This window comes from Candoia aspera, chromosome 1 (genome assembly GCF_035149785.1).
Source record: "Candoia aspera isolate rCanAsp1 chromosome 1, rCanAsp1.hap2, whole genome shotgun sequence".
In the NCBI taxonomy this organism is placed as follows: domain Eukaryota; kingdom Metazoa; phylum Chordata; class Lepidosauria; order Squamata; family Boidae; genus Candoia; species Candoia aspera.
This window is the reverse complement of record NC_086153.1, coordinates 234,845,045-234,869,617: the sequence shown is the minus strand read 5'-3', so window position 1 is coordinate 234,869,617 and position 24,573 is coordinate 234,845,045. Positions and strand designations below refer to the sequence as shown.

At 41.5% G+C, this 24,573-nt stretch overlaps 1 protein-coding gene across 1 annotated transcript; it reads right to left on the bottom strand.

Moving 5' to 3' along the window:
* Positions 1 to 308: 308 nt before the first annotated feature.
* LOC134487417 (bestrophin-1-like) lies at positions 309 to 24,099 on the bottom strand. Its single transcript, XM_063289206.1, has 9 exons — positions 23,948 to 24,099; positions 22,367 to 22,461; positions 20,906 to 21,139; positions 12,524 to 12,678; positions 11,524 to 11,601; positions 8,830 to 8,982; positions 8,198 to 8,278; positions 7,272 to 7,423; positions 309 to 1,758 (listed from the first exon to the last, which is right to left on the bottom strand). Exons 1-9 carry the CDS (start codon positions 24,097 to 24,099, stop codon positions 567 to 569), a joined length of 2,292 nt encoding a protein of 763 aa, XP_063145276.1. The 3' UTR covers positions 309 to 566.
* Between the last annotated feature and the right edge of the window lie 474 nt (positions 24,100 to 24,573).

Sequence of the window (24,573 nt, the reverse complement as noted above, 5' to 3'; positions counted from 1 at the left end):
TCTGTCAAAATCCACATGAAGTGTGATCCTGTGTAAAGGAATCCCTCTAGGATCAATAAACCTCAAACACAGTTTGGCTACGTGGGCTGGTAATGTTCACAAGAAGAAATCCCATTTGTAAGTATGCTAATGGGACGATGGGGAAAAAAGAAGCCATTGCATCCTTGGGAAATGAACGCACACTGATTATATCATTTGTCCTGGTTAAATTCTCTTTCCATTGTTCTCCCTGGAGTGGGATTTACATTTGCAGCACTGGCAGCAAGGTCCCATTTTTGGTACTTTCAAATAAAATAGCAAACAAAAGATTAAACATGGAACCAAAGAAACCCTGCTGAAATTAGAGATATTTCCTTAGTTGTGTGATGCTGAAATTCCATGAATGGCCCTTAACTTGCCTGTTAATGATAGGAAATATGCATTTATGGAATGAGTGTCCATCTTAATGCTGATATTCCACTTGTTTTGTAGTCTGTAGTGTGCACTTCTACCACCCTTAAAAAGCTGAATAACAATTTTAAAAATAAAGCAATCCCTCCCATAGCATCCATAGACTCTGAGCCCCCTTAACTGAACTGTCCCTTGTCTCCCTTCCCTTCATCACTTGTGTTCTCACTTATTTCCATGATCACTTCCATTAATCCCACAAAGTCCCTCTCTGCTAGAGAGATGCCAGAGTCATTGGGCGAAGAGCTTGTGGTTTTTCTCTGCTCCTCAGAGTAGTAAGTACTTCCTGGGTCACTTGCAGCTCCAGAAACAGTGGGACTATCTGGCTCCTTAACTCCAAGAGAAGCTTCTGAGCCAGTGCCAGCAACAGCAGTTCCTTTGCTCAGATGAGATGTCTCAAGCCCTGGGGAAGTCAAAGGGGTGAAGGGGAAGACAGTAGCAGGGCCATTGCTATTAGGAGTCTTGATGCTATGAGTATAAAGGGAGCTGGAGTGGTCTGGAGCTGTTGTCTTATCTGGAAATTGCTGGTGGCCTTTCAGATTATTCGAGCTCTTGAAACTGGCTTGCATCTCGGGGCCTGTGCACTCAACAAAGAAGGGGAACTTGGTGCTTACAGAGTCCCCTGAGGACAGAGCTCCTTCTGGACTTCCGAGAGGAGATGTTTCTTTTGACCAACTGCTTATGTTTTTTGTGTCTCCTTTATCTGGCATGACTGAGTCTGAAACTTGGCTTTTTTCAGCTGGCCACAAAAAAGTCTCTTTTGATCTTGAGCCAAGCAAGTTCTCACTTCTGTCCATATCACAGGCTTTGCAAGGAGACTGGCTGGTAGTATGGTCCCTCAGAAAAGTGGAACAGGCAGCAATGCTGGAGAGAGCAGGTGGTTTTTTTCGGTTTTGACGCTGGGATGGCAAGATCATTGGGATCGAGCTGATGGGTGTCTGTGGAGCACTGTAGAATCCAGCCCTCTCATAGAAAGGGCTTGATGTGAAGGCATCAAATTCTCTCAGTTTACTGGCTGCAGTGTCCCATTGATCCTGAGAACTGATGCCTAGTGGGGAGCTGTCTCCCCTTTGCTGGTTAATACTTGGGCGGTTCCCAAGCCTGCCCCCATCCATATAAGCATAACAAGGAGAAGGAGGGACATTTTCATTCCTCCGACGTATCAGGCTCATTCTTGGTGACCTGGTAAAACTGGGGGATTGTACATTCAGGAAACGGCTTATGTGCCCCAACAATGGTGTTGAGTGGTTTGCTTCCTCATTCTCCTTGATCTGTTCCAGGGGTTGGAATTCCATCTCTTCCTTCTGCATGCTGGAAAAAGGAAGCAGACAGTAGAATACAGTGAGGGATTGAAGAAGAGAACTGAAATCAAAGGTCTGCAGCAGAGACTTTGAGGGGAGGGTGAAGCTGGGCTACTGCATTTTATATGATCACAGACAAATCAATACTTTTCTTTCAAGGCAGGGGAGGTGACAAGTGCAAACATAAACCACAAGAGTAATTTCAATACTTTGGATTTCCCCCTGCTCTTCTGTTAAGGGAACCATTGACTCCACTGATCAAATTACAATGGAGGAAGGAAAATGATATTGACAAGACATACACAGGGAAGGGGAGGGAACGTTACATGAACATTCTGCTCCCAACCCTCTTAAAATCCTTCAAAGGCCATGGCAACTCTCAGCAGCACCGTCTCTAGGTTCAGCGGTCTTCCTGTCCTTCAGCATTGGTTATGTAGCTCAAAGAGTCCACCTCTTCCTCAGGGCAGTTGCTGTTGCTTACCCCTCCCCATTATTGCTCTTGTTGCTTGCCACACTGAGAGCCAATGAGCAGAATCACCTGAGTGCAGCTCCTTCCTCACTTCCTTCTCCTCTCTCCCATTGCTGCTCCCTTTACATTCTCCTCTTGTAGCTAAGGGAGAGGTCAGACTAAATGCGATCCCTGGGGAAGGTAATGGCAACCCACCCCAGTATTCTTGCCGTGAAAACTAAATGGATCAGTACAACCAGAGATATGTCGGTATACCATCGGAAGATGAGACCCCCAGGTCGGAAGATGGTCAAAATGCTACTGGGGAGGAACAGAGGATGAGCTCAACTAGCCCCAGACGTGATGACGCAGCTAGCTCAAAGCAGAAAGGACGGCTAGCGGCCGACGGTGCTGGTGGTGAACGGCGAATCCGATGTTCTAAGGATCAACAGACCATTGGAACCTGGAATGTAAGATCTATGAGCCAGGGCAAATTGGATGTGGTTATTGGTGAGATGTCAAGATTAAAGATAGACATCCTGGGCGTCAGTGAACTGAAATGGACTGGAATGGGCCACTTCACATCAAATGACCACCAGATCTACTACTGTGGACAAGAGGACCACAGAAGAAATGGAGTAGCCTTCATAATTAATAGTAAAGTGGCTAAAGCAGTGCTTGGATACAACCCAAAAAACGACAGAATGATCTCAATTCGAATTCAGGGCAAGCCATCTAACATCACAGTGATCCAAATATACGCCCCAACCATAAATGCTGAAGAAGCTGAAGTAGAGCAGTTCTATGAGGATCTGCAGCACCTACTGGACAACACGCCTAAAAGAGATGTTATTTTCATCACAGGAGACTGGAATGCTAAGGTGGGCAGTCAAATGACACCTCGAATTACAGGTAAGTATGGCCTGGGAGAACAAAATGAAGCAGGACATAGGCTGATAGAATTTTGGCAAGACAATTCGCTCTGCATAACAAACACTCTCTTCCAACAACCTAAGAGACGGCTTTATACATGGACTTCACCAGATGGACAACACCGAAATCAGATTGATTACATCCTTTGCAGCCAAAGGTGGCGGACATCTGTACAGTCGGTAAAAACAAGGCCTGGAGCTGACTGTAGTTCAGATCACGAACTTCTTCTTGCACAATTTAGGATCAGACTCAAGAGATTACGGAAGACCCACAGATCAGCTAGATATGAGCTCACTAATATTCCTAAGGAATATGCAGTGGAGGTGAGGAATCGATTTAAGGGACTGGACTTAGTAGATAGGGTCCCGGAAGAATTATGGACAGAAGTTGGCAGCATTGTTCAGGAGGCGGCAACAAAATACATCCCAAAGAAAGAGAAAACCAAGAAGGCAAAATGGCTGTCTGCTGAGACACTAGAAGTAGCCCAAGAAAGAAGGAAAGCAAAAGGCAACAGTGATAGGGGGAGATATGCCCAATTAAATGCAAAATTCCAGAGGTTAGCCAGAAGAGATAAGGAATTATTTTTAAACAAGCAATGCGCGGAAGTGGAAGATGACAATAGAATAGGAAGGACAAGAGACCTCTTCCAGAAAATTAGAAACATTGGAGGTAAATTCCAGGCCAAAATGGGTATGATCAAAAACAAAGATGGCAAGGACCTAACAGAAGAAGAAGAGATCAAGAAAAGGTGGCAAGAATATACAGAAGACCTGTATAGGAAGGATAACAATATCGGGGATAGCTTTGACGGTGTGGTCAGTGAGCTAGAGCCAGACATCCTGAAGAGTGAGGTTGAGTGGGCCTTAAGAAGCATTGCTAATAACAAGGCAGCAGGAGACGACGGCATCCCAGCTGAACTGTTCAAAATCTTGCAAGATGATGCTGTCAAGGTAATGCATGCTATATGCCAGCAAATTTGGAAAACACAAGAATGGCCATCAGATTGGAAAAAATCAACTTATATCCCCATACCAAAAAAGGGAAACACTAAAGAATGTTCAAACTATCGAACAGTGGCACTCATTTCACATGCCAGTAAGGTAATGCTCAAGATGCTGCAAGGTAGACTTCAGCAATTCATGGAGCGAGAATTGCCAGATGTACAAGCTGGGTTTAGAAAAGGCAGAGGAACTAGAGACCAAATTGCCAATATCCGCTGGATAATGGAAAAAGCCAGGGAGTTTCAGAAAAACATCTATTTCTGTTTTATTGACTATTCTAAAGCCTTTGACTGTGTGGACCATAACAAATTGTGGCAAGTTCTTAGCGGTATGGGGATACCAAGTCATCTTGTCTGCCTCCTGAAGAATCTGTATAACGACCAAGTAGCAACAGTAAGAACAGACCACGGAACAACGGACTGGTTTAAGATTGGGAAAGGAGTACGGCAGGGCTGTATACTCTCACCCTACCTATTCAACTTGTATGCAGAACACATCATGCGACAAGCTGGGCTTGAGGAATCCAAGGCTGGAGTTAAAATCTCTGGAAGAAACATTAACAATCTCAGATATGCAGATGATACCACTTTGATGGCTGAAAGCGAAGAGGAACTGAGGAGCCTTATGATGAAGGTGAAAGAAGAAAGTGCAAAAGCTGGCTTGCAGCTAAACCTCAAAAAAACCAAGATTATGGCAACCAGCTTGATTGATAACTGGCAAATAGAGGGAGAAAATGTAGAAGCAGTGAAAGACTTTGTATTCCTAGGTGCAAAGATTACTGCAGATGCTGACTGCAGTCAGGAAATCAGAAGACGCTTAATCCTTGGGAGAAGAGCAATGACAAATCTCGATAAAATAGTTAAGAGCAGAGACATCACACTGACAACAAAGGCCCGCATAGTTAAAGCAATGGTGTTCCCTGTAGTAACATATGGCTGTGAGAGCTGGACCATAAGGAAGGCTGAGAGAAGGAAGATCGATGCTTTTGAACTGTGGTGTTGGAGGAAAATTCTGAGAGTGCCTTGGACTGCAAGAAGATCCAACCAGTCCATCCTCCAGGAAATAAAGCCAGACTGCTCACTTGAGGGAATGATATTAAAGGCAAAACTGAAATACTTTGGCCACATAATGAGAAGACAGGACACCCTGGAGAAGATGCTGATGCTAGGGAGAGTGGAAGGCAAAAGGAAGAGGGGCCGACCAAGGGCAAGATGGATGGATGATATTCTAGAGGTGACGGACTCGTCCCTGGGGGAGCTGGGGGTGTTGATGACCGACAGGAAGCTCTGGCGTGGGCTGGTCCATGAAGTCACGAAGAGTCGGAAGCGACTAAACGAATAAACAACAAAGCTAAGGGAGAAGATAGGGGAACAAGTGGGGAGCAATACTCAGGAGGAAGAGATGAAGCAAGCTCAAGAAGCTCACAGGTGTGCCTATCCATGCCAACTCCTGATGCCAACTCTTGTCTGTGCTTGTTGATATTAATATGCCAACATTCATCATTCTTGATTGCCCAAGACATTTTGGCAGAGCAGCAAGGTGCTCACAAACTTATGAGGCCCTGTATGTGTATCACTCTGTATTCACGTATCCCCTACTGTACCTTTTTTTAACAAAGAAATTTTACGGGGTTTCCAGTCGTAAAATCCATACAATATAAATTTAACCCCGTCAAATGCATACAAGAATACTGTACATTTTATAAAATCAATTCAAGATGCATAACTTCTGTGATTGGCCACGTTATTTTGGCACTTTGGCAGAGAAGCTCACAAGTGCCTTCCCAACTCCCAAGCAGGAATATTATTACTGCTACTCCTTCAATGGAATAGTTTAAGAATTTGCTTCCCTTTCATGTTATACCAAATTAGCTGCCTGAGGTGACTGCCTGATTCTGCCTAATTATATAGGGCTGATCCTGCTTTGAACAGTTTAACTGCGAGCAAGGTTGTACGTGCTTACAAAAGGAAAAAACATGAACCATTACATATCACACCAAGAAAAGCTGAATGCTGTGACACGTTGTGATAATTCCATCCTTCAGGACTTGTAGCATAGTCCTTTTAGAGACAGTCTTATTTGGCAGTAAACAACTGGATATGCTTGGATAGCAATCTTTGTTTTACAAAGCGCTCAAGGAGAAAACTGCAGTAGGACTAAAGGAAACAGTTTGCTTTGGTAACTTGACAAAAGCAGCTTCACAAAACTGGGTTTGAATGAATGAAGTTGTTGTAATGGATGGCATATGAAAAAGCTTCCCATTGTCTCAAACTGGTCAAACGAAACGATTTGGGTTCCTAATCTGGTGTGAAATACGGAGGTGTGTCAATCCTATATATATTCTCTGAGTGTAAATTCTAATGTAGAGAATGAGGACACCCACCCACAAGAGGGAAACAACATCAGAAGGCCCCGGGGGAATCTCAAGGTTTGCAGCAGATGTACAGTACACCTTCCAGAGGCAGAACATTAATCGGGCTGCAGCAAAATAACAAGGAGTACAGTTCATTTATCAGATGAAAAAGGAGATTTATGCCATAATAGATGCATTAATCTTTAAGAATTCAAAAGAACAGCATTTTTCCATGAAAAGGATTCTTATAATTAATTTCAAAATCTTATTTCAAATCCATCTGTACCCTTAGTCCATTTGTAACTTTCCAAAATCAATGTTCTAATCACCTCTTTGCTGGTTTATTCCAAAAGAAAGGAATTAAAAAAAACAACCACCTTAAACCTGTATTTAAAATTTCTTTCCCTAAGGATTGAAGGAGACTCACCCAGTGCTCTAGAACAATTTCTGAAAGTGATGTACTTGTAATGAAGGGAGAAGTCATTTCTTTGTATATTTCTTTTCTTTTTTTAACTATATTCTTTTTCTTTTCTATTTTTCTTTTTCTTTTTTCCCTTCTTTTCTGTACTTTCTATATTTCTATATATTCTTTTTATGTTTCTAGTTTGTATTAGTTTTTATCTTTTTATTGTAACGTTTAATAAAATTACTATAAAAATAGATGCATTAATCTTTAATACTGTTAATATTTTCAGCTGAATATATAGAAACAGGCAGCAGCCCACTGCAGATGTACTTTCTATGGCAGGAAAGGGATCCCTGTGGTTATTTTCTGTAGCTTCACTTGCCTGATGTCAAAGGTTGAGCCAAGGAAAGATGTCCGCTTATATTCTGCTGTTGCTGCAGTATAAGGTGGCTGGGGGTCTGATTCATTCCAATACGGATCCTTCTGCAGGGCTGGCAAGTCCTGGTGCATCTCATCCACAGCCATAAGGGAGACCTGCCAAGATACGGCACACTGTCTCAGCCATAGTAGGTGAATGTGTTATGCTTTATTTCTCCATTTCTGAGAAAGCACCCAGTTCTAATAATTTGGGGACAGCTGCAATCTAAGAAACAATTATAGGCATGTTTTCTGCCATTTAGTATCTGGATAGCTTATGACAATGGGGTTCTGCACTAAGATAAGAATGAATTATGGCTTGATAAGTCCTTAAGTCCCAAGCTGGCAACAAAACTAGGAGGTTTGTTAAACCTCCAAAGTTCAGTCTATAGCTAGATGGTTCACAAACTGTGTAGCCCTTTCTAAGCAGTAAGACTGGTGGAATTAGTCCTTTTAGATGCAGAAAAAAATCAGATGACCTCACGAATGACAAATGAGTAACAGGCAAGAAAGCATAAGTGAAAGCTCAGTCAGAGCTCTGTATAGGAGATTTTGTCTTTAAACTTCAAGTTTTCAGAAATCATCCACCCGCAGAAAGCAAGTAAAAGAATTTATGTTGAAAAGATGAAATTACTGTAGAAACATACAAGTTTTTATGACAGGGTAACACCATACCGGACAAGTAATATGCTCAACGGTAAGGACATTATATAAAACTTTTCAAAACCGTATTTCCTTTGAATATGAGACAGCTATTGAATTACTGAGAGGGAATATAAATTAAGCTCTGATGTATGCTATAATTTCTTCATCTAAAGCTGTGTATCATAAACTACTGAGAATTCTTCTTGAGACATCTCAAAGGGACATATTCTAAGTCCTTCAGCTCACCTGCAGATTCCTATCAATAAGCCAATTGGTTTCAAAGTCATCATCATCCTCCCCAAATGGATTGATGAGCTGTTCTGCTACCTGTGATATGGGAATAAGGAGAAGATCAGAAAAATGTAACTTCAGTGGTGGTCCAGGAAAATATACAGTGTTGCACTCTTATATTTAAGATGACACTCCCTGTTAGTGGAATAAGGAGTACAATTAGAAGAGTAGGGTAATCTAGGACTCTATAGAGAAGGAAGCTACAATATATTTGTATTTATTAGACTTGCAGATTTCCCATATTCACTAACTTTTAATCAGTCTCATTTCTGAGTTTAGAAACTGCCTGGAAAAAACACTGCTGGAGCTAAGGACTGCTGGGGTAAAAGAGGAGTAGATGGAGAAGCTATATCACAGGCCCTTTTAAAGCTTTAAATCACCCTCCCTCTACCATCTACTTCATAGTATATAAAAAGGCATACCTGTAATTAATAATGCCACCATTACATGTTATTTGAATCTCATTGGAATTTTGAGTTGGCCTTACCTCACGCATAACATAGTTTTGGCACTTAAGAAACAGCTCCAGAATACTATCCTAGCAAACAGAAGTTCCCTGGGGGAGCACAACCCCCTTTTGAACTGACCTTTAGCCAGCCAGCATAGAAGAAAAACTGCAAGAAGGTGAAAATGGGCACATAGAGGTCCATTTCATGGCCAGGGTATCCCTTGGCTGGATCCAGGAACTGCCGGCCAATTAAACATGCAAGGAAGAAGCTGTAAACAGCTACTGTGACAACCTTAGAGAAAGAAACATTGTTAGGATCTCTTGAAACACCCTGGTTTACTAGGGATAGGCTTATACTGAGGAGCAATACTTAATACAACTCATTCCAAACCATGCTTCTATAGGGGCAGAAATACCATTATCTACACTCAAGTCTCTAGTTCAAGAGGTTAAATTCAATGTCTTCAACAAGCACAACTTGTCACATCTCTTTTGCTGTGTGTGCTTTTGCAAATGTTGTATCACCTATGAGCCACAGATGTCTAAACATCTGCTGCAAGCCACATCACATAGCCCTCTCTTCTGCCTATTTAAACCATGCTGCTGCCTATTTAAACCATGCTGCTCAATTGTAACCTTTTCTCTATAGAAACTTTGCTTACTCTCCCCAGTATCTGAGTGCATATTTCATTCCATTTACAACCTTAAATTTATATCCTCCTGCACTTGCCTAGTTCACTCCCTTCCTAGATGGGGAAATAAAGATCTTTCTTGGTACAGCTGGGACTAATAAAGTACTAAAACAAAACAGAGTTACTCTCAGGAGGAAAACATTCTTTGGAAAGCTATGAAGATTTTGAAGAGCTACATCCCATTTTTGTATTTATTTTTCTGCTTAATCCAGACTTTGAAATAAACTACAGTTTATACACTGTTCTTTTTATATTTTTGCATCCCAGATGAGACATTCTTAGGGCTACCACTGCTAATATTCCATATAAATTCTACATCATGGACAATCTGGAATCAGAATTTTGTTCCTGCCATTGCGTAAATCTCTTTAACACAAAGATAAATTTGAACCTCTGCTAGAACCTACACGCTGATCTCTTTTAATAATTCCTTTGTTAGCAACTTAAACATCAAATGCCATCCTGCAATAAGTTTATTCTGTAGAAACAAGCCCATTATTTGGAGTTCACGCTAGTATACTTTGGTAAAAATTATTATTGTTCTATATCAATACTAACAGACTTGTCACCTAGGGCTGCCTTCTTGCACAATTACCACAATTATTCTTTAAGCAGATAACTTAAAGCAGCAGTTTCTGCTCTTTTACTCTTTACTCCGCCTGCTAGAGCAAACAGGATTCCAGCTGCACAACACAGCCAGTGAAACAAAGAGATGTAAACAAAAGGATAGAGGTGAAATGGGCAGAGGAAGCAAGTGCTACCTTATCTTCAAAGGAACAGTGAATGTAAAGGCATCTGGAGAACATGCAAGACACAAGTTGCCTTTCATCCACTCTACTCAATTCTGTGTCTAGCAACAAAGACTCTCCACAAGTAGTGTGGCTTCCATAAGCGCTGTGCCTTTCAACACCAAGCAAATTCCCATGGACATCAGGTCTTGGTTCCATCTGCTCTGGATTCTGATTTGCAGGACACTTAGCTCTGCTGAGTATGAATTTCCCATTAACTTTATTGGTCCATGAGGAGTAGATCCTACTTCCACTGCAAAGCAGAGTCTAACGAAGTTCGTTATCTAAACAGCAGGCTGTGGTTCGGGTGGAGGTGAACAACTAATCTGCCTGGTGCCCGAAGTGGATAACAGTGTTCTCTGCATGCAGGTTGCTATCACTAAAGGCCAAAGGATGGTTTTCCAATAGCTGAGAAACTGCTGTTAAGGCTCCAGAGAAAGCATGGCCTGTTGGAAAGTCATGAAAACTCCTGTTTTTCTATGGAAAATAAATATAAAGGAAAAAGTGTGCGTGACAATTAGTGCATAGCACACATGTAACCATTTTGACTTAAATACACAGAGGCTATTCCCTACTTGCTCTTAACTGTGGCACAAAAATGCTCTAGCAATATATTTTTTTTCTGCCAGATCCCCATGATGTTGGCTTCATCTCATCCCCAGCCCACAACTGAAGCTGCCTTAAGACATCCTTAAATGTTAAAGTAATTTTCCTTCTTATTCCAGTACTATCCAAGCATATTCCAGTGTGTTAGGCTCTATACCCTTTCGCTTGGAGGGAAGTCAGCTGAGTGGCAGTGACCAGAAACAGAGGCAAATAAAAGCAATGGGAACAAGCAGTGGGATCAAGCCATGGGATCTGCAATGGGAACAGGAAATTTCAGGCCAGTGCAGTACTACTACTGCCACTAACAACAACAACAACAACTATTATTATTATTATTTATGAAACTTGTATGCTGCCCGACTCTCAACAATCAAAGAAATTACAATACAACATAAACAATAAAGAAAAAAAGATGGCAAGCGTGATGAAGTGAGGGGTCTTGTTCTTCTTTGCCAAAGGCCTGGGTGAAGAGCCAGGTCTTCAAGGCCCTTCTGTACAACAGTAGGGTGGAGGCCATCTGTAGTGCTACTACAGAGAAGGCGCACTTCCAAGGTCCCAACAGATGACATTGTCTAATTGAAGGAACCCAGAGTGTGCCAGCCCTGCAGGATGGTTAGATAGCAGTTCAACAGAGCAGTAAGAAAGGCCTAATACAAGGTACATAAGAGGTGTATGTCCTTAACACATAAATGGGATCTAATTCTGGTTGCAGTCAAAGAAAAAAGACAGTTGAAATCCAATTCTCACCTGTGTGTAGACCAAGGGAATACTGATCCAATCATATCCATAGAGACACCCACACTGGCTGCGCAACGTGTTCATTTCCTGGTAGAAGGAAGGACAAGTACCATTAGAGGAAATAAAATTTAGTTATAGAATTCCCACTTCAGGATTTCAGTATTTATTTTTTATCCATGTGCCTGATCAGCAATCTCTGAAAAGTGTGTTGCCAAAGTGTTTTTATTTAGATCAGGCTGTTTTGGCCTAGGAGAGAATAAGAGTGACTACGGTCAAAAGTCTTGTTCCACAAGAAGTTTTTTTTTTCTGTTTAGAATTGGAAAGATGTAGTAAGACATTGATAACTTCTCTACATTAATCCTCCACTTTCCTTTGCACCAAAAGCCTCTCTGATTCTAGGTTACCTGTCATCCATTTCCTGCCATCCATTCTTGATAGTCTGTGGCAGTTTCTCAACTTCAGTGGTGGCTGGGGAATTCTGGGAGTTGAAGTTCACATATCTTAAAGTTGCTGAGGTTGAGAAATACTGGTCTAGGGAAACCTTTCCCACCAAGGTGCTATCAAGGTGAATTGTATTGCCTCCACAGCCTACAGTCAGCTAGCCCAATGGCTGAAATGATGAATGTTGCAATATGATAATAGGGCTGGGTAGAGATCTAGATTCAGTGGAGATTCAGAACATTTCCTTAAACCAAATGTGTCTTTTCCCAGGAGTGCATTGCAGCTCTGGAGGGCAGCCATGCAAGCCCAGGAAAAGATGCAACTTCTTTAAGGAATTGCTGACAGTTGCTCTGTGAGTGCCCCCAAATAGTCCAAGTTACCTTTTCTCTTCCAAATCTAAATTGCTATACAGCCCTATCTGGCACCATCAGGAGGCCTCTAGCTTGGCGAAGGCTGAACTGTAACAGTTCTTTTGCTGGTGCTTCTCCCCTAACAGAGGCTAAAAATGGTCAGTTAATGAACTCAAAGCATGACACACTAGGTATATACTGTATACAGTATAACTCACATTCAAGATGCCTTGGAGCAGCACACTGTCACGGATTCGTCCATCATTACGTGCCTTCACTGCCAAGTTTGAGAACCAAACACATGGGATCCAAAACTTGTTATGGGCTGAATTTAAACTCTCAAACTTCTTATGCTCTTCTGGTGTCATCAGGCCTACATAGGTAGAAAGGAAGAGGTGATAGAAAAGACAGTTAAAGGATTCTGCTGTTTGTATACTTACAGTACCTAGTTTCTGTTTTGAAGAATGAATGTATCAGTAAGCTTTGAAATTATTTTGTGTTTGAGTTCCATGATTGAAATTCCTGAAATGTAAAGACATATTCTAGGAGGAAAACTGTTAGAAGAAGCAATCTGTTTATTCCTAGAAAGTGGGAATCTAATTTGAAGAAGGACTAATAAAGCATCTCTTTATAACTTCAACAGAAAGAGGTTTTATTGTAGTAATTACATGGAGGACAGGCTAAAGCCTAACTTCAAGTATCCTTTCAAGTGAGAACCAAGAGAACATCTATGCTTGAGAAATAAAGGCAGGAAGAAGTTAGAAAGCTCATGGGCAATGTACAGTAAGAGCTAAAGAAGGAACACAGAAGGAATTCTTAACTCTTTATTCATACCCCACTGTACCTAGTGTTGGTAGGTTGTGAGTTGCTGAGAGTCAGTGCAACTGAAGTCACACTTGCAACATCCCTTCTCATAGGTTCATACATTAATCTCCCATCATCTCTCAAAGTGGTCTGAGTCAATCTCTGAACAAAAGCTTAGTGAATCTGTCTGCCAATAGGCAGTATTTCAGTTCCATAAGTCCCCTCTTTTGTGTATCTCACATATGTGTCTCTTGCTTTGTCCTGGATTTGTGTTCATCTGGGAGAGTGAATACATTCCTGGTTGTGTTCAGACAACACTGCTGGCTTTGGTTCATCTATTCCATACTCCATTAATATTTTATGTAGCCACACAGTTCCTTAGCACACTTGTGCTGCTGATGTGTATTTTACTTTTTTGGATGACAGAGCATCAACTGACTGCTTTTGACTTGGCCAACTGATTGGCCCACTTCCACTGAGGAACAGCTGTCCAGCTGTAAACTTACAGTCTATTCTGCCTTTTGTTTTGTTTGCATGCCTGTAGTCTACTAGTTGGCTCAACTGAGTACTAGGTATGCTATGCCCTTGGGTACCTGCTCACCCTCTTGCTGTTAAAGTTATAAAGAGCTGCTTCACTAGAACCTTGCTCATATCAGATTCTCATTCTTCAGGAAGTTACAGATCACTTCCTCCAGCAAAAATTAGATACCACAACCTAGACAGAAGGAGAACTTTATTCTTCAAAATGAAACAAGGTACACAAGAAGGAAGTTTTGTTGTTGTTTATTTGTTCAGTCGCTTCCGACTCTTTGTGACTTCACGGACCAGCCCATGCCAGAGCTGCCTGTCGGTCGTCAGCTCCCCCAGGGACAAGTCCGTCACCTCTAGAATATCATCCATCCACCTTGCCCTTGGTCAGCCCCTCTTCCTTTTGCCCTCCACTCTCCCTAGCATCAGCATCTTCTCCAGGGTGTCCTGTCTTCTCATTATGTGGCCAAAGTATTTCAGTTTGGCCTTTAATATCATTCCCTCAAGTGAGCAGTCTGGCTTTATTTCCTGGAGGATGGACTGGTTTGATCTTCTTGCAGTCCAAGGCACTCTCAGAATGTTCCTCCAACACCACAGTTCAAAAGCATCGATCTTCCTTCGCTCAGCCTTCCTTATGGTCCAGCTCTTGCAGCATATGTTACTACTGGGAATACCATTGCTTTAACTATGTGGACCTTTGTTGTCAGCGTGATGTCTCTGCTCTTAACTATTTTATCGAGATTTGTCATTGCTCTTCTCCCAAGGATTAAACATCTTCTCATTGTAGTCAGCATCTGCAGTAATCTTTGGACCTAGAAATACAAAGTCTTTCACTGCCTCTACGTTTTCTCCCTCTATTTGCCAGTTATCAATCAAGCTGGTTGCCATAATCTTGGTTTTTTTGAGGTTTAGCTGCAAGCCAGCTTTTGCACTTTCTTCTTTCACCTTCATCATAAGGCTCCTCAGTTCCTCTTCACTTTCAGCCATCAAAGTGGTATCATCTGCATATCTGAAATTGTTAATGTTTCTTCCAGAGATTTTAACTCCAGCCTTGGATTCCTCAAGCCCAGCATGCCGCATGATGTGTTCTGCATACAAGTTGAATAGGTAGGGTGAGAGTATACAGCCCTGCCGTACTCCTTTCCCAATCTTAAACCAGTCCGTTGTTCCGTGGTCTGTTCTTACTGTCGCTACCTGGTCGTTATACAGATTCTTCAGGAGGCATACAAGATGACTTGGTATCCCTATATCGCTAAGAACTTGCCACAATTTGTTATGGTCCACACAGTCAAAGGCTTTAGAATAGTCAATAAAACAGAAATAGATGTTTTTCTGAAACTCCCTGGCTTTTTCCATTATCCAGCGGATATTGGCAATTTGGTCTCTAGTTCCTCTGCCTTTTCTAAACCCAGCTTGTACATCTGGCACTTCTCACTCCATGAACTGCTGAAGTCTATCTTGCAGCATCTTGAGCATTACCTTACTGGCATGTGAAATGAGTGCCACTGTTCGATAGTTTGAACATTCTTTAGTGTTCCCCTGTTTTGGTATGGGGATGTAAGTTGATTTTTTCCAATCTGATGGCCATTCTTGTGTTTTCCAAATTTGCTGGCATATAGCATGCATTACCTTGACAGCATCATCTTGCAAGATTTTGAACAGTTCCGCTGGGATGCCTTGTTATTAGAAATGCTTCTTAAGGCCCATTCAACCACACTCTTCATGATGTCTGGCTCTAGCTCACTGACCACACCATCAAAGCTATCTCCGATATTGTTATCCTTCCTATACAGGTCTTCTGTATATTCTTGCCACCTTTTCTTGATCTCTTCTTCTTCTGTTAGGTCCTTGCCATCTTTGTTTTTGATCATACCCATTTTGGCCTGGAATTTACCTCCGATGCTTCTAATTTTCTGGAAGAGGTCTCTTGTCCTTCCTATTCTATTGTCTTCTTCCACTTCTGTGCATTGCTTGTTTAAAAATAATTCGTTATCTCTTCTGGCTAACCTCTGGAATTTTGCATTTAATTGGGCATATCTCCCCCTATCACTGTTGCCTTTTGCTTTCCTTCTTTCTTGGCCATGCTTACCTGTAATTTCAGGTCATGCTTACCTGTAATTCCAGGTGTCGTTTGACTGCCCACCTTAGCATTCCAGTCTCCTGTGATGAAAATAACGTCTCTTTTAGGCATGTTGTCCAGTAGGTACTGCAGATCCTCATAGAACTGATCAGCTTCTTCAGCATCTGTGGTTGGGGCATATATTTGGATCTCTGTGATGTTAGATGGCTTGCTCTGAATTCGAAATGAGATCATTCTATCATTTTTTGGATTATATCCAAGCACTGCTTTAGGCACTTTACTATTAATTATGAAGGCTACTCCATTTCTTCTGTGATCCTCTTGTCCACAGTAGTAGATCTGGTGGTCATTTGATGTGAAGTGGCCCATTCCAGTCCATTTCAGTTCACTGACACCCAAAATGTCTATCTTTAATCTTGACATCTCACCAATAACCACATCCAATTTGCCCTGGCTCATAGATCTTACATTCCAGGTTCCAATGGCCTGTTGATCCTTAGAACATCGGATTCGCCGTTCAACACCAGCACCATCGGCTGCTAGCCGTCCTTTCGGCTTTGAGCTAGCTGCGTCATCACATCTGGGGCTAGTTGAACTCATCCTCAGTTCCTCCCCAGTAGCATTTTGACCATCTTCCGACCTGGGAGTCTCATCTTCCAATGGCATTCCGACATATCTCTGGTTGTACTGATCCATTTAGTTTTCATGGCAAGAATACTGGGGTGGGTTGACATTACCTTCCCCAGGGATTGCGTTTAGTCTGACCTTTCTGTCATGACCTTCCTGTCTTGGGTGGCCCTTCACGGTTTAGCTTATGGCATCATTGAGGTGCTCAAGCTCCAGCACCACGACAAGGTAATGATGCTTTGCTGAAGAAGGAAAAGTTTAGGATATGTATAATAAGCCCAGTTTTTTCAAGTATGTGGAAAGGAGGGTACAGGAAAACTGACTTAACACAAAGAAAGAATGTGTATTTCTGTATATCCTGTACACTGCATTCCAAGAAAAGTAGAATCCTGCTACTTCATAAAATATGTAAAATCAGGCAATTTTGCATATATTTACTACATTTTGCATGATTTCTGTGGGCTAGAAAGGTAGGCCAGAAGTTGTGCACTTTCCAGAAATGCTACTTCATTCCTTCTCTTGACATTGCCTGTTTCAAATTAGTTTACCTAGTTTTGCTACTACTGTATAATGATACAATACTTGGTTTATTTATTTGTTTATTTATATTTATTTATTTAAGTGAGTATCTCAGGGCACAGAATTCTCTATCTTCTACTGATTTCTGCTGTTGTAACAAGTTGTTCACAGTTTGATCCTTAATGTGTATGAAACATGGAATATCAACAATTCATGCTTGAATGGCTTAGCCAAACTCTGACTTTCCATTTTGAAGAAGAATTCTGACTTCTTTCTACGTCATTCTCAAGGTGTTTTAGGGTATCTTTCAAAGTTTTAATGGCATGTTTTTATGCTGATTTTATTGCTGTAGGGTAATGAGACTGGGTAATTTGTTTTTTCTACTCCATCAACCATAGTTATCCATATTTCCTGATCTTAAAAAGTCTCATGGGAGGAGTTTCCTAGTGATAATATCCTTTGGGATGTAGCTGAAGCCATCAGTCTACTAGACAGGTGATATACAGTGAAAAACAGAACATTCACACACATCCCTTGTTCATCTTCTAAGCACAAAATCTTCAGTCTGGGATAATTTCACTGCATTTTTCCTTTCCTTCAACAAATTTTTTTAAAAGTATTTTTTTCAATCTCAAATCAAAATAAACTTTCAGCAGAACCCCTCTGGATTAGCTCTGTAGTCTAATCGCACAGATTGAATTTGCCTTAATGACAAATATTGTCAGATTTCAACTCCCTTTTGTCAGTTGCTCTTTCATATTCATCACACTGTTGGGCACTGTTGAAAAATTAGATTTTTTAAAGAATAAGTTTCCAAGCTGGGGGTGGGGGTCGAATCACAGCAAAGGGAAATAAAAGGCAGAAATAGAATGAAGAATGGCCACTAGATAGAGCTCCAGTACTAGAAATTGCATTAGAGAAAGACATACAGAATTAATTTCTCTTTTGCTTGTTAATCTGATGCTCATGTATCCATCTTTACAAGTATTGGGGCTGTGTTGATCTTTCAACAGATGCTTCACTTCATTGGAATTCATGAGACTAGGAAATCCAATTAAATTCCAGTTCTGATAGTGAAGCAGAGTTGCAGATTTGTTTCCCTACTTCTAAAGTGTTTGCGAAGCTAAGCAACCAACTTAAGCAAATTATACCTCCTGAGGCAGAACAACTCACTTCTATGAGCTGCAGCACTTCAGCAGGGCCTATCATGCATACTCATGCCTAGTGGGACTGCAAAATCTTTCTGTGGTGGATCTGCTTATTATTAAAATTATATAGCAGTATTTTTTTTTGTTTGGAGGCACTTCTGAGTGTTGGGTACAACTCTTCAGGGAGGTCAGTCTATAGTAAGTACAAGTTTGCAGGGGACCAACAACTAATAGAAGGGTTATTTGGTCTTTTTAGGACAACTTGGAATTGATGAAGGGAGAAAAGATATTGGTCTGCCTGGGAGTTATTAAAAAAATGACAAAGATGGAGTCAGAAAGACAGAGATAGTGGTGCCATCAAGCAAGAATTTGGGGACAGAAAACCAAAGCATCTTTCTGTAGAGTAAGCAGGAAAGACCCAAACACAGCAGGGCCTGCATAACAGATGCTGGAAGGTCAGCTGAAAAGCAGCACCCCACCCCCCCCAGTAATTAGATCTGCTCAGACTAAGGTGAGTTCTGGGTAGCCAGTCTGAGTGCTTGCTTGTTTCCTAAGCTGGCTGACTAAGGAGGCAGGCAATAAGCTTTCAGCTGAGAAGTGTGAGAAGGGCCATGGAAAGGCACCAGTTTTATGAAACTGTGGTGGAAATGGAACAAAGTATGAATTGGAATGGAAGCTGCATTTGCAGAATCCCAGAGCCCAGCCCCTCCTGGCCAGATCAGGTATAGTTCAAATCACAACCCTTGAACTGAATTCACAGTGTAAGATTTTCCATGCCCTCTCCCTGTACGAATGATCACTTCTGGTGGGGGAGGAGAGCATTTTTCAATATATGATGAGTTGGGATTCTGAAAGGGATTTTTTTCCACTGGACACTGCAGAGCAGTTGAATAGTTTTAGGTTACTCCCCTATACCCATTTAGACAAGAATTATATAGTTGGAAGGGGGCATTTAGGCCATCAAGTCCAACTAGCTGTTCTTATTCAGAATTAGCTATAGAGAGTTCAATTGGATTTATCCCCTAGAATATAAACAGTGGGCTGCAGTGGCAGCATTTCTTAAATGGTTTTATTAATAACATTTCTATACAGTTCTTCAGTATAAACCAGTGTTTCTCAACCTTGACAACTCTAAGATGTGTGGACTTCAAGTTCCAAGGTTGAGAAACACTGGTGTAAACATTTACAGGCAATCTTAGAACAATAAAAACGCACAGTAACAGAATAAGGAGAAATGTAAACATTAGAACAACAAAGCCGACAGAAATAAAACATTGCAACTGAAATTTAAAATCCTATCTCATACCCACCCAGGCTGATTGTTGGAAAGCGTAGGATGGTTTGCTGGTGCCAATTCACTGGCTCTGCTGGCAAAGGAGAGACTGCCCATAAGGGAGTGGGCCTGTTAGCATAGAAAGCTGTTGCTGGTTATCCTCCCCACGCTGACGGATTGCAGAAATTCCTGATATGAAATGTTCTCTTGGTGGGAAAAAGCTGCCTTTGGATCCCCCAGACAGGGATCCAGGAGGTCCATCAGGTACACCAGCCTCAAGCTGACAGGGCTTGGTCAAGGCATGGCTCTGCCCCTTAAACAACCTCTCCAAACACCCTCCAACTTTCATGCTTGCTTGTAGGTCTAAGGATGAAGCAATACATCCACCTGGTTACTCATTACTGGATTACAGGATCCCTTGTTAAATCTGGGATCTGATTTCAGAGCTGAATGATCTCACACTATTTACTTTGGTTGTTTTTAAGCAGAAATGTAGGATAGAAATAGTCAAGCCTGTAAATAGAAGGTCACAGAGACAAGACTGTTCCTATTACCAAGACCACAACCGGGGGCGGGGGGGGGGGCAACCGGGGCATGTGCCCCGGGTGCTGTGCTGGGGGGGGCTAAATGAGTGCTGGGGGGCACCAAAATGGGCATGGAATCCATGTTTGGACACAGACCCTAGCTGTGGGCCTGCCTATTACTTATTTACCAAATAACTAAACAACCTAGAGGAGGCTGAAAGGCTGGAGTCTTAATGGCCTGGGCAAACTGCTGAAGCTGCTTGAAGCAATCCTTTTTCTTTTTAAGTCTTTACACAACTGGTGATCATGAAAGTCTGCATAGGCCTCCTAATTTGATTGAGTATATCACTCAGTACTGCAATAAGATTAATGGATATCCATAGGGTTATCTATGTGGGTTATGTGGCCAGAATATTGGTCCTGACAAAGGAATATTAAGCACCTGGATTTTTAAGTGATGGTACTCAATGGGAGCTGACTGTTATAAACCTCACAAGGATTCAGTAATATTCTCCCAAAGGAAATCAAACCCTGTTACTTGTCATCTGCCTTCTGACATTCACTATAAGCAACAGTTGCAACTGTTCCAAGTGATTGAACCCTCCAACTTCATAGACTGAATGTGAGATTGAGAGGCGTTGTTGAGAAGGGGATATCAGACAAGGACCGTTTCAGATTGTCACAGTCCTATAGCTCATTGAGTGGGTTAGAAATAGCTTTCTAAGCTATTTTGTAGGATAAAAATAGGTAACGAGAGAGAACTATGTATGATGCTATGAATCCTTTGGAGAAAAGGCAGGTAGGATGGAATGGTAATCAATAACATTACTTATTTACTCTCACAGTCTGCATCTTGGTAAGCCATTTTTCCCTAACCATGTGTTCCCCAGATGTATTGGAATACAGTATTTCCTCCATCATTCCCTGCTAGAAGGGTCTGGTAAGAGTTACAGTCCATTACACCTGAAGGACATCCAGTTGGAGACAGCTGCAATCAACTTTGGATTTCCCAGAAGCATCATTAGGGGGTGCACAGACTTCCATTGCATTTTGTCTTAGCTAGTTGGCCACCACTGAGTTGTCTTGGCAATGCCTACCTGCTGTCACAACATGTTCCATGCTGGGAAACCGTTTGAAGACTGCAGTGCTGACTGAGCGCAAGATCAGCACACTCAGTAGATTGATGTAGCGCATCAGTGTGCGCCGCAGAAGACGCCCATACTCATCCTTCCCATCCACACCACTTGAAACCAGATTCATAATGCGGTCAGGCCATGGGATACTCTCGTATTGTCCCCACCAGCGAGATACCACTAAGGTTACATAGAAGCCTAGAAAGAAAAGAGGACAGTGAGGCACAACTCGAGGTCAGTCAGTTACCTGTGGACAGAATCCCACTCTTTGTACTTAATTGTCCAGAATACATGTGCTTTTCTAACAAAATTGAGGTTTTGATGAAAGCCCCAACTTGGGTTTCAGAATATGTAATAATAATCAAAATTACAGCAGGTCCCTGGTTTAAGATCGAGTTCCATTCCTAAGCCTGTCCTTAAGTCGAATGTGTAAGTCAGAACAGATATTTAGTATCAGTTAGTCAAATGTTTGTCTTAGTATACAGTATATATTTTACCTTTCTATGCATTTAAAACACTTAAGAAATGCTTCCAAATACACTAAAACATCTTAATAATACACAAAGCAGTATTGTGTATTTAGCCTGAAACATTCTACTTAACTCAGATTTTTAATATAATAGTCTTTATGGAAATCTGTTCTTAACTAGAAGTCATCTGTAAACTGGGATGTTCTTAAACTGGGGACCTACTGTATTACTACAAAGATTTTATGCTGGGAGAAATAGCTGTCTGAATGGTAGAATGTTTCACTTAAGCTCTTGCTGAGAAGTATTGTGTATTTTTCAACCTTTTGATCACTTGGAGATAAAAATATTGGTCATAAATAAAGGGGCACCGCAAAATTGTCTTGCAGTAACATTTGGCAGTAGGACAAAGGTTTGTAAAATATTATATATACTATAAATTAACAATTCATCATCATCCTCCCACCCTCCCCAGTTTTTGTGATCCTTTTAAAAGGAAAAATAAAAACCAGGGGCTACACTTAGTGGGAAGCCAAAAAAAAAAAATCTGGAAAAAGAAAACAGTAACCTGCTTCCATAATGTTATCAATAAAAATATGAAGGATCTGTCCCTGAAGTCACCAGGAGTTGGACTCAACACAAATGGGACTTTATCTGTTAATCGCTATTTTGCCTCTAGTGAGAATGAAGTGAGGTGAACCCACTGGAGAGAATGGACTATAAATAGGATTAGAGGCAGCCAGTTCAGGTGGACTTTGGTTTAGTGGGTTTCATTAAACACTAATTAATTAATACTTATTTCAATTTTAAAAGATCACATAGAAGACCAGAAACACCATTTGGATTTTCTGCCCTAAGGACTAAGGTTTGAGCTGGTGCTTGTTGTAAATGAGTCAGTTAACTAACATATAGAGACTTCACCATTAACACCATTTGTCTCACATTTTTGCAACCTTACCCAACACAAAAGACACAGGTATCAGTTCAGCATAGCTATTGCAATAGAGGGCCAGTTTTTCAAACATCAGCCTTTGACTCTCATTCAGAATTAACCTGCAATTAAACACATTGGGATATGTCTGAAAACGGCAAAAATATTTCTTACTGGTGGGAACAAAGAAAATATTAATTGCTCTACTAATATGGCGCTGCGGTTAAACCGCTGAGCTGTCGATCGGAAGGTCAGCGGTTCGAAACCGCGCGGCGGGGTGAGCTCCCGTTGTTAATCCCAGCTCCTGCTCACCTAGCAGTTCGAAAACATGCAAATGTGAGTCGATCAATAGGTACCGCTTCGGCGGGAAGGTAACGGCGTTCCGTGCAGTCATGCTGGCCACATGACCCGGAAGCGTCTCTAGGGACAACGCCGGCTGTAAGGCTTAGAAACGGAGATGAGCACCACCCCCTAGAGTCGGACACGACTGGACTTTACGTCAAGGGAAACCTTTACCTTTACCTAATATGGCCTCAGGTGCATTCCTGTACATTCTGGGGTTTGATTATAGTTATTGCGGTTTTGCAAAATTACACTTGTTTTTATTTATTCCACAAAGGCTAGATGTCTTAATGCAGCACTTTTGCTGTAAGAAAGTACCAGTTTTTCTTGACTATTCAAAAGACTTTTCTTTAAACCTGTGGAATATGTAACCTTTACTGCAGATAGCAATTCCTTTGTGGTTTATTATAGGAATGTTGGCAATTATGAACTGCTATTGGTTAGATCTTTTGTATCAGATCAGTCACCCTGTTTTATCTTTAATCAACTGGCTATTTTGAATCTGTTCAAAGAAAAGTGGTAATATGTGTGTATATAAGCATGTATGGTAACAATGAATTGCAATAGCCATAGTAGGCTATAGAGCAATCTTTTTTAATCTGGGCATTCTCAGTTCCCAGAATGCTCAGCAACGGCCACACTGTATGGGAATTCTGGGAGCTGAAGTCCACACATCTAAAGGGTGCCCAGGTTGGGGAAGGCCATTACAGAGAGGAATTGGTTTGTGTATTTTTAAACAAGTGGCTGCTGCTTTTAGTCTCAGATGGTCAGAGAAAGTGAAAAAGAAATAAGCGTTTATCTTTTTTGACATGCTGGAGGAGGGGAAAGAGAAAGAATTTTCAATCTAGAAGCATTAATTTACCATTATTATTTTGCAAATGTTTTGTTTCAAGTTCTTAATCTCTATGACAGTATAACTTGAACATTTTTTATGGAAATGAAAGAGACTAAAGAAGCAGGGGGAAAGCAGAAATAAGGAATGGGAGATGACATCCTATGAATTGCCCCTCAGAAGGAAAATCTTATTAATGAAAGGCAGTCCTAGAAGCAGTACTGTTGTGCAACATTACGCTGTGCAGTTTATCTGCTGAGAAGTGTGTGGAGAGCAGAAAGAAGACTGGAAAACAGTTTTAGAGAGGCGGTCGCTCACTGCATGTCCTCAGAAGATACAAAAGTAACTGCCAGATTAAGAGGGACAAAGCTACCCTCCTGATCTCCTCTTTCACAAAGAAAGCTCTCCAGGTTTGGGGAACTGTAAATGCTCACCTGTAGATGAGGCTGATGCCGAAGTAAAATGAGATGAAGATTAAGAACTCACAATAGAGGAGTTTGTAGATGCTGCCTTTCCACTGAAGCAGAAGCTGTGAGAAGGTGCCCAGGCGGGCATCAGCCACACGGTATGTGTATGTCACTGTCATCACAGGGCCTGCTAGAAACAAACAGCAGCAGGGCAAGAATTTTAGACAGGAGGAAAGACCCATAGGAAGACCAATTAAAAGAAAAATCATGGCAAGCTGGAGAAAGGAACAAACAGGGTCCATCATGGCTAAACATATCTCCAAGGACACATCTCAAATAGTGGTAAATGCAAACTTTAGGCTAAGTCAAGGTCAGCTCTTCCTGATATACATGCATTGTGGAAATCTTATATCCAGCGTGGGCAGCTGTAATCTTGGTCTAACTGCATAAAGCTCCCAACCTAATTCCAAAAGTCATCTGTAAGTGATTGGGCAAGGGTTCTTGTAAGAGCAAACCAGCAAACTGCTGGACAAAAAGATGAGGGGAAAAGAGAAGGGGGAATGAGGGGGAAAAGAGAAAGAATAGCTCTGTATCTCCTTGATACTGTAAAGTACATTCCAGAAAATGGAAAAAAATCTGGTGATAAAGTCACA